Source organism: Quercus lobata, chromosome 2 (genome assembly GCF_001633185.2).
Source record: "Quercus lobata isolate SW786 chromosome 2, ValleyOak3.0 Primary Assembly, whole genome shotgun sequence".
NCBI lineage: Eukaryota > Viridiplantae > Streptophyta > Magnoliopsida > Fagales > Fagaceae > Quercus > Quercus lobata.
In genome coordinates, this window is record NC_044905.1 from 62785178 (window position 1) to 62803944 (window position 18767).

Here is an 18767-nt window from a genome sequence, read left to right on the forward strand (position 1 = left end):
GTATCTAGCAATGCTTCTGCTCTTTAGTTTTTTACTTTACAATAATATATCCCTTTTATTACCAAAATAATAATAAAGCTCAATGCATGTCTTCATGAATAAAATGTTCAAGCTAAACAATCAATTTAATTAGTTCTCAGTCCCACACACCATACGTTATCTTTAAAACCAGCCCATGCCCGTGAGTCTTTTCTGCCACAACCATCACATGAAATTATGCACTCTGTAGAGTCAGTACTCTCTGGAGAGAGGGAGAGAGAGAGAGAGAGAATGGGGCCTTTGCAGTTGAGGGGACTGTGTCATGTAGCTCAAAGTACGTGGCCCCCAAGAATTGCAACCAACAATTTGAAAAGTGAAAACTACCTATTCTTGGACTTACTCTATATTACTGACAGCATATTCATGATAATTTTTCTTAACGTCCACATCGATGTCTCTAGCTTTAAACAATGTACAGGAGTGACTAAAAAACCAACTACGTAGCCTGCCTCGTGATCGTAAAAATTATGTTTTAATTAAAAATTTTCATACTCGAGCTAGCGGATATTATCATCTTGAAGTATACGCTATAGACAAGGAAGATGTCCCTCATTGTTTTTGGGTCAGCTTCAATCGGATAAAAACTGTGGCATATATGACATATAGCTGTGTTGCTAGCTCTATGGGATATTTTTTGCTGTAACAGTTGAATCAAATTGTTTAGCAGTACAATTCGAATGTGGAAAAAAAAAAATCCAGTTTATACGGTCAATGGCTCGTTACAAGGCACATCTTAATTAATATACATGTCGTTGTTATTTTTGGCAGAAAGACAAGCTCATTTGATAAAGACTTCTCTATATGTAATGTCTTTGTTTCTTTTATTATTTATTCATTTATTTTGCTGTTGATAATGATATATATATATATATAAATATATATATATATATATATATATATTTTTTTTTTATCGACAATCTTTTTTAATCAATCCCGTGAAACCTAGCTAGGAGACCATTCTTTTTCTTGGGTTTGTATAGTTGCTTTGGATAACTGTTTTTTATTGTGAAACTATGATGTTTCTCTTAGTGCAATACCTTAAACGACATGGGGGAATATATTCATGTAAGACAAGTATCTATGACCAGAGAACAAGGAATCTATTTGCAGAAGTGACTCAACTTGTTGAATGACAAAACAACCAATTTCTTGGAGAAATTACCTCTCTCTCTTGTCCGTGCAGCCACTTGTTGGTCAATGATAATTATATAAAAATTATATCTTTCAATATCTTGCTACCAAATTTTGGTATAATCCCTATTTGATTCTATAAGGGCGGGTTTTAGATCCTCAGCCCAAAAATAGATGGATTAAGGCCCAAAGAGCTCGATACAATGAATTTGTAGATAATTGACTAAAAACTAGGTTTCAATGAATCAGGCAATGGTCACAATGGACCAAAGATATTGAGAAAGCAAGAAAAACAATGAAAAACAAGTTTGTGAAAAGAAATTCTTCCTCGGCAATATCCAAGGAGAGTAATACTTGGCTATCTATATTTCTCTCAGACTTGATTACAATTACAGTTCTTAGTGCTACAATATTTTCTCCCTTTCAATTATCAGATGCCTCTCTGTAATGGGATCCTTCTCCTTTATATTACCCCCCTTTCTTCTATCTCAGCCCTCCGTGTGTAGATCAAATGGCTGGCTTTTGTCCTTGTCCCATCAACAGCTTCTTGAAGCTTTTAGTGGTAGCTGTAAGGTTGAACATCACTGTTCAGGCATCACTTCCACATTAATGCGGTCAGAGAGTTGGCTACAAAACATTTAATGTAGTGGTAGCAGCTTTCTCTCAGATATTTCTCACTTTCTTTTTACCTTATCCCTTCCTGATGCTTATCCCTATAAGCAGAATCACCCAAAACATTGTTCCTGATGTCAGGCTAACCCTTTTGACCTCTGCCCTGTTAAGCCGAGGTGAAATCTGTCCTCGAACATACTTCCTAGAACCTTAAAACTAGACCCCTTTGCCCATTCACTATCTTGCACTCCCACACTAGCGTCTACCTATCCTTAGACGATTGAATGTCCTCGGACAGGGCCCATGGCCCAATATACCCTTCTGGGCCTGCCATCCCTACAGATTCAATGGAGAAAATGGTAAGTAAAATGGTTAGTACTTGTTTGGGATATTTTTGTGGCCGTAATACGCGTTGATATATTAGCAGTTAAATCTGACTTCTTTTAAGGTAACTGAGTTTGGTATTCACGCCAATGGGTCATTGGCTTATTGGTCCATACCATTATGTTTTCTTCTAAGCAAAAAGATAATATAATAAGTGAAAAAAATTAATAAGAAAAATAGTATTTCTTTTCTTATGTAGGTAATTTAAGCTATGAAGCATATACAAATAAATTATAAATGTGAGAAAATATGTTAGGCTATTATAAGAAATCCCAGATAAGTATATTTAGCGATATTAAACAAATATATTTGTCTATGTCCAAGTAAGCATATTCTAGAAAATCCAAGCTTTTTTGTTTGTTTGAGGAACTAGAAAATCCAAGCTATTGAATGTACATATTAATATCATTTAAAATTATTTAGTAATAAATGAGGGGAGTAAAATAGAAAGTGAATGAAACTAACTTAGTTGCACGTGTTTGATGAAGATAAGGAGTAATCGATCCCTCTCTCTTTACCAAAACAAGTGCAAAGCGTATGTAAGTGATTAATCCCAATCATTACTAGCAATTGCGAATGACAACAACCATATGTTGTGTGTGTATGTGTGTGTATATATATACACAATGATAGGTTGTAATAATGATATAGGGTTGAAGAGTATTCATTTGTAAAATGAATAAAGTGGAAAATTCGAGTACTGGAATTTTCTTTGTGAAAATTCAAGTTCTGTATATATATATATATATATATATGAAAAAGTGTCTACTGACAAGACATAACCTTTCATATTGGATATATATCAAAAGTGTCTTTTGACCAAAAGGTACCTATTAAATGAAAATGTACATGTACGGCACCGAGGTCCCTAGACCCAAATGGGCCCTGGGCTCAGGTCCAATGGCACGGCCCCATCACTTTAAATTCTGCTTGAAACTACCTTCACAAATTACGACTTTTGAGCCTCGACCTCTAATTGATGCTCGACATAAATTTCCTGAACAATCAATGAAACCTTGTCCGGACATACCATAGGATGCTCGGCAGTTCAGGAAACATCACTACCGAGCATATTAACCTGAGTTGGAACCAAGTTCCAAAGCCATAGTCGCTGCATTCCACTCTCACCTAAACATCCACTTACACCAGATAATATTGGACCTTCAATTGCACTAACAATGGCAGTAATCATGATCTCCCTACTAACTCAGAGCTATAAATAGGAGAAGCTGGGGAAGAAAGGGGGATTCAAAAAAAAAAAGAGAAAAAAAAAACAGTCATTTAGGAAGAGAGAGAGGATATTACTCTGAATCTCTGTGCCGAGAACGACCCAAAGTAGGAAATCCTAAAGCCCACCTTATAAAAAAGTTGTGAGCCCAAGTAAGGTTAAGCCCAACAGTCTCATTTCCGGCGCGCACAATACATATGGAGGAGTTATAATCATTTGGATATAAATAGTGGCTTATATTCACTTGATAACTACTTTTTCCCTCCCAAAAGTTGGTTTCTAAGAAACACAAGAAATCCTTTGGGTATTCTTCCAAATTGCTATTTGTAGAACCCGATAAAGTTAGTTATATCCTAGGGACAAGTTTGTAGATACCCTTTAGTAACTTACGTATGGGGACAAATATTATCTAAGGATAGCATTCAATCGTGCCTCCAAGTCAATCACTAATTTCTATTTACTTGATGTGTTCATTTTGTTCTTTCATTGTTACTCCTTGATTTGGTGAAATTCCCAACAATCTTAAACAATATTTACTACAAGACAAGGAGTGAATGATGGTACAACTTTGAAGATGTTGAACCATGATTTGATGAAATTGGATTGCTTTGATGGAACCAATTTTACTAGGTGGAAAGAGCAATTGGCTTGGATTTGAAAAGGTCTTCAAATGATGAATCGATCATAATGAATATTCAATGGAACAAGGCTTAAAGAAACAAAGTTTCATTGGTGGCAAGACAAGGTGATGATTCTTTTATTTTGTGGATGCATTAAAAGCCATGTTCATATTTTGAACATTGAAGTTACAGATTTCTTGTTCATGGGCAATTTGAATTTCAAATTGATTGATGAGTTTCTTTGTTAGAATATTTGCATGTTTTGGGAATTTATATAAATTGAGAAATAAGAATGAACTTTTGACATGTTTAAATGCTATAAAATGAAGTGGAAAATCTAAAGGATGGGAATTTAAACTCTTAAAGTGATAAAGTATGTGAATATTTTCCTAAGTGATTTTCTAAATTATGTGAAAACATTAAATAACATATCAGAATATCTCACTTTAGATCAATTCAAATGATTGTGAACAATGTTCAAAGTGGAAGTTCTAGTAAGACTAATAAGCACTTGAATGTGGTTTTAAAAGAACAACTCCAAGAATCCCAATGATAACAAGTAGAATATGTCATGTTTCCTTTGTGGAAAGAAAGACCATTACATTTGAGAATGTAAGTTCTTAAAAGAATAAGAATGATGACCATGAAAATGCCAATAAAGCAATTGTCATTAAGGACATTATTGCTATAGTGAGTGATGTATGTAATAATATGATCATTGTAATTTATGTGGTTATAATTACAAATCCTTCCGATTGGTGGTTTGATTCAGGTGCAATGTTGCATATGTGCAACTACAATGCATATTTTAAGACTTATGAGGAGTCTTTTATAGAACTAGAGGTGCTTGTAGGCATCCACAGCAAGGCAAAACTTCATGAAAAGTGCATTGTTAAAGTGAAATTGAGTTTTGTCAAGAAATTCTCTTGACCAATGTTTTTCATGTACCTGATAAGCCAATTTGTTATTTAAGAATGATCTTGTCCAAGAATGGGATATTAGTAGGCAATGGATGTGCGACTAATGGCATGTTCAGACTGAGTGTTATTAATTAAGATGATTCTAGTTGTGCTTATATTGTTGATTCTTTTATTTGTGGCATGTTAGACTAGGACATTTAAATTTCAAATTCTTGAAGTTTATATCAAAACATGATATAACTTTATATAAGCATGATTTGAGTTGAATGGTGTATTAACTAGAGATGGTGAATATTTCTAAATGGATATTCTTCTTTGTGAGGAACATGTCATAATACACCAAAGTGCAGTCTCTTATACAACCTAATAAAATGTTTTGGTCAAAAAGAAAAGAGAAGAGAACTCTAGTTGATATGGTGAGTGCCATAATCTTGAGTGCAATCAGCTAAATTCCTATTTGATCAATGGGAAGAAGCTTTGCTTAGTATATGCTATATGCAAAATAGAGTTCCATCTTAAATGTATGTCATGTGTTATGAAATAAGAAAGTGACCAAATGCTTATTATTTTAAAATATGGGGGTGTTTAACCTTTTGTAAAATGATAGATCAAAGAGGACTAATTAGTCAAAGAGCTATATAAAGTGTATATGTAGGTTTTGTGTAAATTCATGGGTATATAATTTATTAGACTTAATGTCTAATATAAGAGCGAAATAAAAAGAGATTGAATTTATTGAGTTTAAATTCAAAGATGATTTCAAGGATACCCTGATATCTACTTAAACACGAGTAAATGACTCCAATGCTAAATATCACATTAAGTAGCATTAAAGATTTAAATGTGGTTCACCAAGTGAACAAAGGTGGAGTCAAAGTGTAAGAAATAAAAGGATTTTGATCCAAATTTTATTTTATGAGGAGCTCTTGTTTACCTTGTTGAAGGTAATTAAAGTGTAGTCCTAGACAAATACATACAGTATTTTTTGAGGGAAGTGATCCTAAACTTTTGAGAAAGCTTTGTGCTTCTAAAAGATGTAGCTTTCTGATATAAAAGCTATTAATGTTAGGATAGACTCAATAATATTTAATGATTATTGAGTCTTAATGGTTCTACCTCTTATTTCAAAACCAATTGATTGAGAGTGAGGTATTAGAACAAGATATGAAATCTTTTGGCCTAAGGTTAGTTGTAAAAGATTTAAAACAAAAGGGAAAAGATAGATTTTGATATCTATGCACTAATAAATATTTGCGTTAGATATTTTTTTAAAATCATTCATATAATTTTACAGAAATTCACAATGTTTGATTATTACATTTTGATGTATGTAATTACGATGTGTATATATATTTGAATTTTGGAATAGTTGAAAACCCAAATGTGGGGTTTAGAAACTCAAATTATGGAATTATGATATCCAAGAAGTGTGGGGGTATAAAGGTATTGAGAATTAACATCTAGGGATGTTAAATTCATTATGATTAAATTTTGCCATGTGTGGTAGATGTCTCAAGTTTAATTAAGCACATGGGGTGATCCTATTTTGAAAGTATCTCTTTGTGAAATAAGAAAGTACAAGTGAGTTCATTAATTGAACATTTGAGGATCAATAATGAAATATTGGATTGTGTCTCCACATATAATTTGAGTATGCATCATATAGATGTGAAGTGACTTTTTTAAATAGTGTTCTTGGTAAGGAAGTTTGCTTAAAAGACCTGTGGGTTTGTACTTCCTTAAATAATTAAATGAAAGTCTTTTATGAATGAGAATCAAATAAAGAAATATGGTAAAGATGTACACTATATTAATCTCGTTTTGAGATTAATGTTGTCTCATTCTATTGGGAATTATGTTATTTCATTGTGTTGATGTTAGGACATATGTGAGATTGTTAAAGACATATGTTATGTAAATTTGCTAACCCTTTGACAAAACGCACTTTACTTGTAATTTGGTAGATCTATGATAGGTTTAGTACTTCAAGAAACAAGTATTCAAGTTTAGTATTAAAGTCATACAAATCAGACCAAGAAACAAGTGAAGAAGTGTTGTTTATTAAAACTCGATAGATGTCTTAACAAAATCATTTCTATTGAGGATTAATGTTGAAACTTGACAAAAGCTCAACAGAAGCTGTATTTGTTGAAAATTACGAAATTAGAATTTCCAGATCCGATTTCACGCATATCCATGAATATTTGTGTAAGGTTTCTTTTCTCACAACCTTAGACATATATAAGTATTATTTTAAGGGCCGTCACAACGTGATGCAAAGTGATGCAATGTGATGCAAAGTGATAATACATGCATATTGTGACTGGAGACAATTTGCCCTAGTTCATCATATTCTCTCTAGAAGCTACTACGTCTTTGTGCCAAGGGTTTTATAACCAAATAGCTTCTTGATCTTCATTGTTAGATGAACTGAAGAACTTTGCAGCCAACATCTTTCTCAAGTTGGTGTGTTAGTCACATATTAGGATTTGTGCATCATTGGTCAATCATGTACTGAGATTCGTGCATTGAAAGGAGAGATTGCCGTTACATCACAAGTCTAATTGGGTATTGGGGTAAGGGTTCAACTATAGGTTGGTATTAAGTATTGGGATTCCTTTTACTTGTAACCGGTTGTTTTAATAATAGTGGAATCTTGGGAGTAGTGACCTTAAATTCTCCCGGTGGGGTTTTGCCTCGGTGGTTTTCCTCATTCGTAAACAAATCACGTGTGTCAAATTTATTTTTCGCTGCATTTAACTTAGTTAGTGATTTGTTTGTGCTACCACGCTTATTGCATGTAATTGAATCTAATTAATTCATTTGGATGATTAATTTACCAAAGGGGTTAATACATTTTTGGCCTATCAAGTGGTATCAGAGCAAGTACACTTTGATTAAATTTAATCTTTGCTATGTGATCCATTGACCCCTATTTGTCATAGATAGAGGACAATCACTTATTATACCCCATTTATTTGATGGCACTAACTATGCATACTAGAAAGTACGATGAGAGCTTTCTTGCAGTCTTTAGATGAAAAGGTGTGGCAAGTTGTGGAGATTGGCTGGACTAAGCCAAAGAAAGCGCCGACTGAATAGGATGATGCAAAGATCAAAGCAGCAAACTTCAACAATAGAGCATTGAATGCACTATTCAGTGCAGTGACCAATGAGGAGTTCAAGAAGATATCCTCAATTGAAACTGCTAAGGAAGTATAGACTATCCTCTAGACAACCTATGAAGGGACTAAGGCTGTCAACGATTCAAAACTCCAAAGGCTCATTACTAGCTTAGAAGAGATAAAAATGGAGGAGGATGAGTCATTTGATGAGTTCTATGCCAAGCTAAAGGACATAGTCAACTCAGCTTTTAATCTTGGGGAAACCATTCCCAAATCCAAGGTTGTAAGAAAGGTGCTAAGGTCTCTGCCTGAGAGATTTCATGCCAAGATTATTGCCATTAAAGAATCAAAGGATATTAACTCTATTTCTTTGACGAAGCTAGTTGGCAACTTGCAAACCTATGAATTGGGTTTGACTAGAATCAGAAAAGGAAGCAAAAGCAAGAGCATGCCACTGAAGGCCAAAAGTAATAAGACTGATGAGTCTTTTGATGATGAAGATTTCAAGATGAAATCCTACATCACTAGGCAATTCAAGAAGTTCATGAAGAATGCCAATGCGAAAGGATTTGATAAGGACCATAAGCAATCCAGTTCTTCTAATTTCAAGAGCCAAGACAGAGGAAAGAAGGATGCTAAGGATGGCGGTCAGTACACTATTTCCTCCGGACCAAAGTACTTCGAATGTCAAGGTTTTGGACACATGAAACAAGAATATCCAACATATCTCAAGTCAGTTAGGAAAAGTAAGGCTCTTGCTGCTACCTTGAATGACACCGAGCCTGAGATTGAGTCAAATGACAATGATTACGAGGGAATTTTAAATGCCTTCATTGCTATAGTTGATCCTACTGAAGGGGTTACAAAAACAGCAAATGATGAAGAGGACTTGGTGGATTCTAAGTTTGAGAAAATGGATGATTAAGATGACATCCATACAGCCTATGCAAAATTGTACAAGGTTTCTGTAAAGTATGAGAAACTGTATAGGCTGGCCACCAAGAAGCTAAGTGATGTTGAGCTAGATCAAGATGAGCTTTCTACCAAGGTTGATGAAGCCAATGAAACCATTAGAGCACTGCAGTTTGAAAACAACTTCCTTGCTGAAAGGAGCAAGAAGCTTAAAGCAGAATTGTTCCAGGTCAAAGCTCAATTGGAGAGGACTTCCATTGCAAAGCTCGATGAGATGCTAAGGTTTTAGAAAGCTGCTTCTGATAAAATCGGTTTGGGATATGATTTCTCTTCTTCTAATATGGCCTCATCTAGTACAACTGTGTTTCTCTCATCTGCTGATAATGATAATTCTAAAAATGATGAAGCTAAAACTCAAATAGCTAATGAGAACTTAGATAAAAGCAAATCTATTTTAGAAGCACCCCCTAAGGTTGAAAAGAAAAAGGCTAGAAACCCTAAGACAAAAAGGGAAAACAACAAAAAGTCTCAACAAAAGAAGCCGCATTGGAGAGGACTTCCATTGCAAAGCTCGATGAGATGCTAAGCTTTTAGAAAGCTACTTCTGATAAAACCGGTTTGGGATATGATTTCTCTTTTTCTAATATTGCCTCATCTAGTACAATTGTGTTTCTCTCATCTGCTGATAATGATAATTCTAAGAATGATGAAGCTAAAACTCAAATAGCTAGTGAGAACTTAGATAAAGGCAAATCTATTTTAGAAGTACCCCCTAAGGTTGAAAAGAAAAAGGCTAGAAACCCTAAAACAAAAAGGGAAAACAACAAAAAGTCTCAACAAAAGAAGCCGTATTTATGTCATCATTGTGGAGTTTCAAGGCATACTCGTCCAAATTACTACAAGTGGTTAGCCACTCAATAAAGCAATAGTATGCTTTCATCCATAACCTATAATTAGTTTCCATCCTCTTTTGCTCTCCTTGGAGATCTTCTCAATGCCCTCATGTTCCTTTCGAACTTGAACGATTTCAACTCTTCCCCCTCACCTCCAAATCAAAGGTTCGCTCAAAGGAAAAGTTCTTCTAAGGTGTGGAAGGAAAAATGCTCAAAGTGATTTAGTCACTTTTTCCCTCTTCCCTTATGGCTATCCATTACTTGTTTGTTTTGCTTTCTTGTTTTTGAGTCAGTCTAATTTTATGCTTTGCTTTGTTTAACATGTTTTTTGTTTGTTTGTTTTCAATTTTTCTTTATTTTGTTTTTCATAAAAAAAAAATGAAAAATACAAAAACAATGTGTATTTTGTGTATATTGATACTTGTGTACCTTGGATGGCCATTGAAACAAGATTTTCTAAACTTTGTATCTCTTGTAACTTAGATGAGTATCTCAATGCACAACTAAGTAAGTGGGCTTTGTGGCTCGTGTTTGTGATGAGTACGATTAAGTGATCTTTTATACTTAACACTCATATCACTCTTTTTGACGGAAATGACTAAAAAATCCTAAGAGAAATGCATAAATAATCATCTCACCACTAAAGCCTGTCAATCATGAATAATATCTATGTGCTTCGGCGTAGCAAAATTGTGATGTTTAAGCTTACATAATTGGATATTTCTTCTCTCTCTCTCTCTCTCTTATATGTCCGTGCATGATATGCTCAAAAAGAAAAATATGCCAAGAAAATCAAAAGAAAAAAGAATCAAAATGCTTTTAAATATGGTTGCAAACGTGTTTTTAGGAAATTTGGGAGTTATAGGATGTACCTCGAAGGTGATAGTCTCCATCAAGCAGTTATGATCGTGTGTGAGTGTATTTGATTTTCTCATATCTCAAATTGTCATAATATGAGACACTTATGCACTCTTGCTATGTTTTCACACATAACAAATTCTTTAGTACTTTTGATACATGTGCAAGGACAATGTGATTTGATCATCACAAGGTATACATATGTTAATATATGCTCACTAAACTGTCATAACTTGTTTTTGAAATATAAAATTGGTTAGACTTGTTGTGTGTGTGTGTGTGTGTGTGTATTTTGGATCTTGAATGCTTTGCATATATGTTGAGAGATGTTTTGAGAGCTTAATATGTTGATTGGATCTATGTTTGAGTAGCTTGCTGGTTGCATTCATCTCTTTGTGTTTATCCTCCTTGAAAAACTCATTTTCTTCAAACTCAACAATTTCTCGACAGATCCTTGACAGATTGTCAGATTTTCTTCAAACTCATTTTCTTCTATCGAGTTGTGGCACAAGTTGTGCCACAAATTGTGGCACCAAACTTTTTCGTTGAGCTGAGGTTAGAAAGAGAATGACTCTCGTTTGCTGAAGTGCGAAAGACATCATGTCATCACTCCCTTCTTAGTTGTTATGTTGGTATATTGCATGTACAAAAATTAAAATGCTAAAAATACTACTGTTTACTACATAAAACATACAAACTATTGATGCGGTAAAAAAAAAAAAAAAAAATGATGTGATAATAAATGTGATTGGTGGCATATCAATTAGTAATCTTTAAGTAATCAATTTTTATAATATTTTTAGCATCATTTATAGTCAAATTCTATTATTTAATAATCAAAGTAATTATTGGAAGCCCTTAGACAGTTAGATCATTATTGATGGTCTTGATTTATAACATTAAAGACTCAAAATCCAGCCACAAGCACAAACCATGAATAGTCTAATATTGATCAACAATAAAATGAAGCACATTTTTTAAAGGCTTTTGTTAACGGGTATTCTTGTGCACTTATTAAGGAGGCTTCAAATGGGTCTCACGCTCTCACTTGCATTAGAAAATAACAAAAGCTAATAGACAAATGTTTTTTTAAGTTGAAAGTGACTCGATTCCCTATTAAAAGCCAATTGACTGCATTATAAAATTCAAAATTAACCCAAATTTTTTTTATAATTTTACTACTTTAGGAAGCTGTTTAAAAAGTCTAGCTTAGAAGTGAGTAGCTAGTCTCCAGAGGACTCGCAAGCCATGAGTGAGACAAAAATTGGGATTTGCTGCACAACATTTGAGGTTGTTATTTGGTAAAAAATATTTTGCAGACCCCACCTTTGTTACTTCCCTGAAGTCCAACCATATCCACTCCTTCCAATCCAATCCCATGTCTCTCTATCTCTCACTGTGACAACCCGAGTTCTGCAGGATACAAGCCTTTGCATTTGCTTAAACCAAACATTCAAAACTTCAACTTGAAAGAAACAACTTTCTCGATCAAATTTGTTGTCATACAATGCCAGGAATCATCATAGTTTCAGGTGTTAACAACTGTCTCTTGTAACTGTACTCATGAATTATTTTAATATCTAATTTTCATACATCATTAACTCCAGTTCTGGAATTCATGGGGCTACCACATGCATTAGCTTCTTCGTCAATATGCATAAAAGGTTGGCACTTATTACTTCTTTTTAACTTAATTTAATATTCCTTCATAGATGTCTACAATGTTCTTTTTGATTCTTTCTTCTTCTTTTTTGGTTCAAAATTAATAAGGTATATATTTTAAATGCAGTTTCCATGGGGAAAATAGAGTACCAAATTTGGGACAAGGGAGACTTCTCCTTGTAATGTTTATATTATTCACTAAACATTGAACTTCAAAATAGCGTGTTGATTTTCATCTTTGTTACTTTATTTTCTTGGCCATGATGATAAAGTTGTGCCTGTTTTCACTTTTTACAGTCCATTAACATCTCTTCGTGACAATTTGATTGTTACACTTCAGGATGCTGATGGGATCAAAATATCTCATGCAGGTTTGTAGAAACTTTTCCTATTTGAAATCATTTACTTATTCTAGAATAAAAGTAGATGAGGATCAATGTGTTTTGGGACAGGGGTTGAGATCAAGTCTATTGTGGAGAAAGGTCTTTGGGATGACCTTTTTCCCCTGGAAGGAGGTGGTCACGTACATATGAAGTTGCAGTTTGTCCTCAGTGAAGAAGAACGTAGCCGAATTCGTATGATGGTACAGTATCTTCTTTCTATCCTCATTTTCAATAATGTAATTATTGACCAGTTTCAAAGTTCTCCCGACTGCTAGTATATTTTATTCTATTTCATTTGTGAAGCATGATATCTACATGTATTTTTGTTTTGCATTGCTGTTTATCTATGTGGAATGAGTTGTTTATTTTCGCTGTTGTTTAGTATGTCTTTTTACATTTTTTCGTAGAGAGAATCTGCATTGAAAAAGAAACAAGATGAGCTTCTCAATAGCAGTATTAGAACTTCACAGGGTGCTACTACTGCTTGTAGTAGTGTTGCATCATCTTTGGGCTTCAGGCATGAGCTCTCAGGTCAGATTTTGCTTACCTGATTGCCAAAATAAATAAATAAATAAAACCTTAAAGGGCAGAAAAAGAAATGTAATAGGAAGAAATAATGACAAAAATTCTAGTTGTCAATGTGGTATTATATGCATCTTTTCTGAAAGGCTTCATATCAATGTTTTGAGTGCTCCATGTTCTCAAGATTCTCAAAGAAGCCTACTTCAAACTGAAGGAGTAAGTGTCAAAGAGGTAGCCTCCAAAGTGGTATCAAAACCTCTTTCTTTCTGCAAGGGTGAGAAATCTGGTGCTGAGAGCATAAAAGGAATTCATCATGATCAAAAGCAGTTAACCCCATTAAGTATTACCACTTTGTAGTGTGATCTTTTAATTCTTTTATAAAAAGGTGCAGTATCATTGATTATTTTAATGGTTATTTCACCTTTTTAGAATGATGCAGATCGATATGAAGAGATTTCATCAACCATTTCTGCGCCACAAGGAGTTGATGTCCATCTAAGTCACAAGGAACTAGATGAGAAGAATGAGAGCAAGTCATTGCCTGCTGACTTTCCTACAGAAGCAATTTCTTCCAATGAAACTTCCTTATTGTTGGGAGGTTCTCGATTAGATGTTGCTGCCTCAAACAATTCAATACCTCACAATCTGGGGGAAGATCGCGGTCATAACATTCAGAAGCAGGGTCAGATAGGGAAATCTCCTAGAAATGTGAAGAATATGATAAGTGCATTTGAAAGTGGTCAAGCTCAGGTAAATTTAGTATGCTACTTCACTAATATTCTCTTTATATCTTGTTTCCTACAATTATGATTCGTAATTCTTGATTTCAAGCAGGATATGAGGTCTCCCATCAAATCACCACCAACAAGATCTCAATCTAATAAGTCTAGAATAGAGTTGAAAAGTCAACACTTAAATGAAGGCAAGACACAAATTACTAAGACTGAACAATCAATATCAGGAAGAGTCATTAATCTTTTTCTTGCAGAAGAGTTGCAACATACCCCAACAGATATCAGAAAAAGAGGAGAGCAAATTAATTTATTTGGTGCTTCAGATAGGAGTAAATTATCTCAGGACACTGGACAGTTAGAGGAGTTGAACACACAGAAATTTCAGATATTAGGAACAAATTCAAGTCTTAAGAATAAATTCAATGTAGTTCATAAAGAAGTCGCTAGAGAGGAAGAGAAATCTCATCAAGATTTGATGAGAATATCCACAACTGAAACGGCTACAGTATCATGGAGGATCCTTGATGAGTATTCAGGTGGACACCCTCTTAGTTTGTTCACTGGCAAGCAAGATTCTTGTGGCAATCCAGTTATAGAGGAGAGTAGAAGGGAAATTCAATTTACAAATTTACAAGAATTCAATATTCAAGGAGCTTCAACCCATAAACTGGAATCAGTACATTATTGTGAAGATAATCATTACTTATTTAAAAGCTCTGGTGCCTGGATATTTCCAGATGAAGCAAGACGGCTGTGTGTGACAACTGGTGGTAAAAAAGTCATGGATCTAATGGGAGGTTGCAGTACTAAGCCAAAGGTCCATCAAGGAAATGTGAATCTTTCTATGCAAGAAAATATGGAGAAGGTATTTGAATTTTCCCCCAATTCTTTTTTTTACTTTTATACAAGATAGAAATTCTACTCTACCTTAATTTAAGTGTATATGTGTGTGAAACTTCCTTTTAGAGACTTAAACTCCGGTCCTTGCCCCTCACACCCCACAAGCACTTATACTTGTGGAGTGACCATCGTGCCAAGGGTGCACTTCCCCCAATTCTTTTGATTGCTTGTTACATTGGCAAATAATTGAGTTTAAATTTGTAAACTTAAATAAAAGGAATTAAAACTTTTCCCTTTTCAAGAAATTCTACCTTTAAATAAGAAATTGGTACTTGATAAATCTTTCACTATATATAAATCTATGTTTAAAAAATGAGAAGATAGATACCAAATACAACCACAATGTTCTGATTTTACTGGTGTCACAGAGTGTATGAAATAGAAGTAATAAAGCATAAGAAAGGTAAACAAAAAATGTGAATGGTCTCTGTTGGTTTTGTTAGATGACGGGGGATGTTTATAGTGTTCATTTTTAAAACACAGTTAGTGACCGTTTGGAAAGCGTTTCCCTTAGCACGTCTGCGTTTGGCGTTTAAAAAGTTGGTCCCACAGCAACTGTGCACTTGTCAGCCAACTCCACTTTAAACGCATATTATATATTTTGCTGGGTTCCACACGGCACTATTTATATTTAAAATTTATTTTGTTACAGTATTTTCAGCAATAGGTTTTCAGTTTTCAACAAATAAGAGGTATTCAAACAAACCTTTAATGTGTCATGGAACTCCCCATCTAAGTAGATAATTGATATCAAATTGCTAAAGATGTTAAATATCATGAAAACATTACTTTCTTAATGTGAAAGGAAGCATAAAAGAGAAAGCACACACAAAATTTTACGTGGTTTAGCCTACGTCTACAATGATAAAGTCCTTGACGGCTACATATTATATTAAGTACCTATGTTACAATGATCCCAATGTAGGGTTTATATACTAGAGAATATATGACTAACCCTAGGCTAACCATAAACTAACCTAAGGTTAATATGCTTGTTCTACAAGTACATGGGCCTACAATTGGTATGGGCCACTTGGTCCATAATATGTCTAACACTTAACATTGTCAAGATGGTAACCAATTGTTAGCTTTAAATCTTAATAAAATAAAATTCACTTTTGTAAGCTTACATCCTTCATGGCAGTCTGGGAGGCATTGATAAAATGCAACTGTCAGGAAAGATGTCTCATGAGACCGGTTGTAGAAACAATCTTCTGATAAAGCAACTAAATCCATATCTCACACATAGTATGATCCATAGTGAGCCATTGCCCTGTACTGTCCTGCAGCCAGATGTTTTAACAAGATCTTACTTCTTGCTTTGACATATGCTACTTGCATAGTTGCGGTATTCAGATTCAAAATATTGTTATACATAATCACTCTTAGTATTTCTTTTGAAGCATTTCCATCAGAACCTTGGACCTGACATGTTGGAGAAGGTTCCTTCTTTTTTTTCTTTTCAAAGCTGGTAATGAGATAATCTAATTAATGTGTTTACATCATCTTCAGCATAGTGTGGACGCCAGAACTGTTATTAAGGCTGATAAAGACAAGAAGGATTGCCAAAAAATAGTAAAATCAAAACCTGAGAATTCAGAGGATATCGAAACTTCTGGAGGACCAGTGGGACAGGTCATTTCATTTTTATTTGAACTGCTCTTGAATGACTTCTTCTCTGGTCCATAATTAAAGATGCTAAGATTATACTTGTCCTTTCTCAGGCAATAAAAGTTGCAATCATGCTAGGATTTGGAATACTTGTTCTCCTAACTAGAAAAAGAAATTACAGGTATGCAGATCCTTCTCAATCAATTTGAATTTGTGTTGAATGACTTAATCATCTATACCTTGGCTTGCCTTGAACTGTATGGATCCGCCAAACTTAATGCAGTATGTTACCATCATCTCCGCTAGGAAATTGGATAAACAAATTGTTGTAGCATTTGTTTTCTTATTGAGTGACAGCCTAACTATATTTTGATACAGTCCTCACAGATTGCATGGATAAGTATCAAGTGCTCTTCCCTTACATGTAGTAGAGATTAAATTGCAGTATATCTTCATGAACACATGCACTTGGACCCTGGTTTATGTGGAAATAGTCCAAATTCTCAAAATGGAAAGAATAAGGTCATAGACTAGGTTCATTCCAGTACATGATAGACATGCATCCTAACATAGTAACAAGTTTGTGATTTTAAGAGGTTAACAGCTTATCTGTACCTCACTCGATATATGCTAACATGATTTTCTTAACTCTGGAACTGCAGATAGAAGATTCTGTTAATAAATGTAACAACCATCATGCCAAGGGACTCTTTTGTATCCAAGATGTTTTACAAATCTTCTCTCCATTTTTTTCAGTTGACAGTAAATGTGGACAACCAGGCCCAACTGTATTCATGAGAATTTTCTGTTCATTACACTAAATGTAAAATGCTTCAATGTATTTTTCAATGTCAAACACAAATTTCTTTTAAGCCAATATAACTACATTGTAGACATGTTTAAAAACAACAAAATACACCACAAATTATCTTCAAGCAACTTGTATGTGATTCTGTTTTAAGAAATCAAACATAGGTAATATCATCAAGTCCAACACTTCAGGACCTCTTAAGGAGGCAGCAATATATCATGACAGCCACAGCAACTTCTGTCCTAAGTAGCATGGACACAGACACATACACGACATGACATGACATGACATGAGACACAGCAACATGAAAATTCTTGAAAAACTAAGATATAACACCGTAGGAATACAACAATTAATTAATTAATATTTTTGGATATATAATTGGAGTTCACTATTACTTTCACCATGTTCAAGCCCCTAAAAGCCTCCTTATTACTGTCAGATATTTGTTTCTCGGTGCATAAAAGGTTTATCGGTGGATAAAGACAAATATATAGTGTCACGTCCACGTAGGTCTCACCGCTCGCTCTTATTTACCCTTCTGATTAGGGGAAAAAAGGACTAAAATGCAATGCTATTTAAATTTGAGATAATTTTGAGCTTGATCCCTAAAATTTTAAAATTTATATTTTAATCCCTAACATTTTGGAGCACTTTGAGGGGGGGTCACCCTTCTACTCATTTGCTCATCATGAACCTAAGTTTTGCTTTAATCTCAAATAATATTATCTCGAAACTAACTTGGGTCTAATGCATTGGACCCGTTAAGATGCTAACACATGTCAAATATTTGTCACATGTCAATATTTCAACAGGTCTAGTGCTTTATGCACTGAACCCAATTCTTACCCTATCATCTAAAAATGTTTCACTAAAGTCAAATCAATAGAGGCAAATTATCATCATTTCAAAACCCAGAAAAACACATAGACCCAAAAAAAACATATAACATTGAATTCAAAACAAATTTATCAATGTTTTTCGACCATAAACTTAATCGATTTCATTTCTACAAAGCCTTTTTTTTTTTTTTTGAACAATTTTGTGTGGAAACAAACAAATAGGAATCTACGGTCTTGGTCAGTTGCCATAACCCATCCAAGCACGAACCAAATAACCTTTCGACCATGAAATAGACTGTTACAAACTTGCAACCACCAGAAACCCTCACAACTGAACACCCCTGGCCCTAATCTCCAAACCACTAAATCAATCACAAACTTTAAGCTAGAGATTTAAGAAAAATGAGCCTAATCAAAAGATTGTTCCGAGCCCAACGATGGCAAAGGCTAGCCCAAAGGGTCATCACTATTTAAGAATATTAGCAACTCAATGCAACCCAAGTAGAAAAAAGGGTAAAGAAAATAGAAGAAGAAGTAAAAGAAAAAATAATATTAAAAAAAAATGAATGATGTGAAGCTA

General features: G+C 34.2%; 1 protein-coding gene across 5 annotated transcripts; it reads left to right on the top strand.

Annotated features, from left to right (window-relative positions):
• Positions 1–12020: 12020 nt before the first annotated feature.
• On the top strand, positions 12021–17411 carry LOC115976119. 5 transcript variants are annotated; one of them, XM_031097230.1, is made up of 11 exons: positions 12021–12254; positions 12330–12386; positions 12512–12563; positions 12682–12755; positions 12837–12967; positions 13175–13298; positions 13729–14039; positions 14124–14888; positions 16436–16558; positions 16648–16715; positions 17197–17411. In XM_031097230.1, the coding sequence occupies exons 1-11, from the start codon at positions 12230–12232 to the stop codon at positions 17198–17200; spliced, it is 1734 nt and encodes a 577-aa protein (XP_030953090.1). In that variant the 5' UTR covers positions 12021–12229; the 3' UTR covers positions 17201–17411. The 5 variants fall into 5 exon arrangements, with proteins under 5 accessions (XP_030953090.1, XP_030953091.1, XP_030953093.1 ...); XM_031097231.1 differs by having other exon boundaries at positions 12363–12386; XM_031097233.1 differs by having other exon boundaries at positions 12363–12386; positions 12725–12755.
• The last annotated feature ends 1356 nt before the right edge of the window (positions 17412–18767 follow it).

Coding starts and splice junctions, on each gene's coding strand:
- LOC115976119 (XM_031097230.1), top strand. CDS start 12,230: ATGCCAGGAATCATCATAGTTTCAG. Junction 12,968..13,174: donor GTAGCCGAATTCGTATGATG/GTACAGTATCTT, acceptor ATTTTTTCGTAG/AGAGAATCTGCATTGAAAAA. Junction 13,299..13,728: donor CTTCAGGCATGAGCTCTCAG/GTCAGATTTTGC, acceptor AGAATGATGCAG/ATCGATATGAAGAGATTTCA.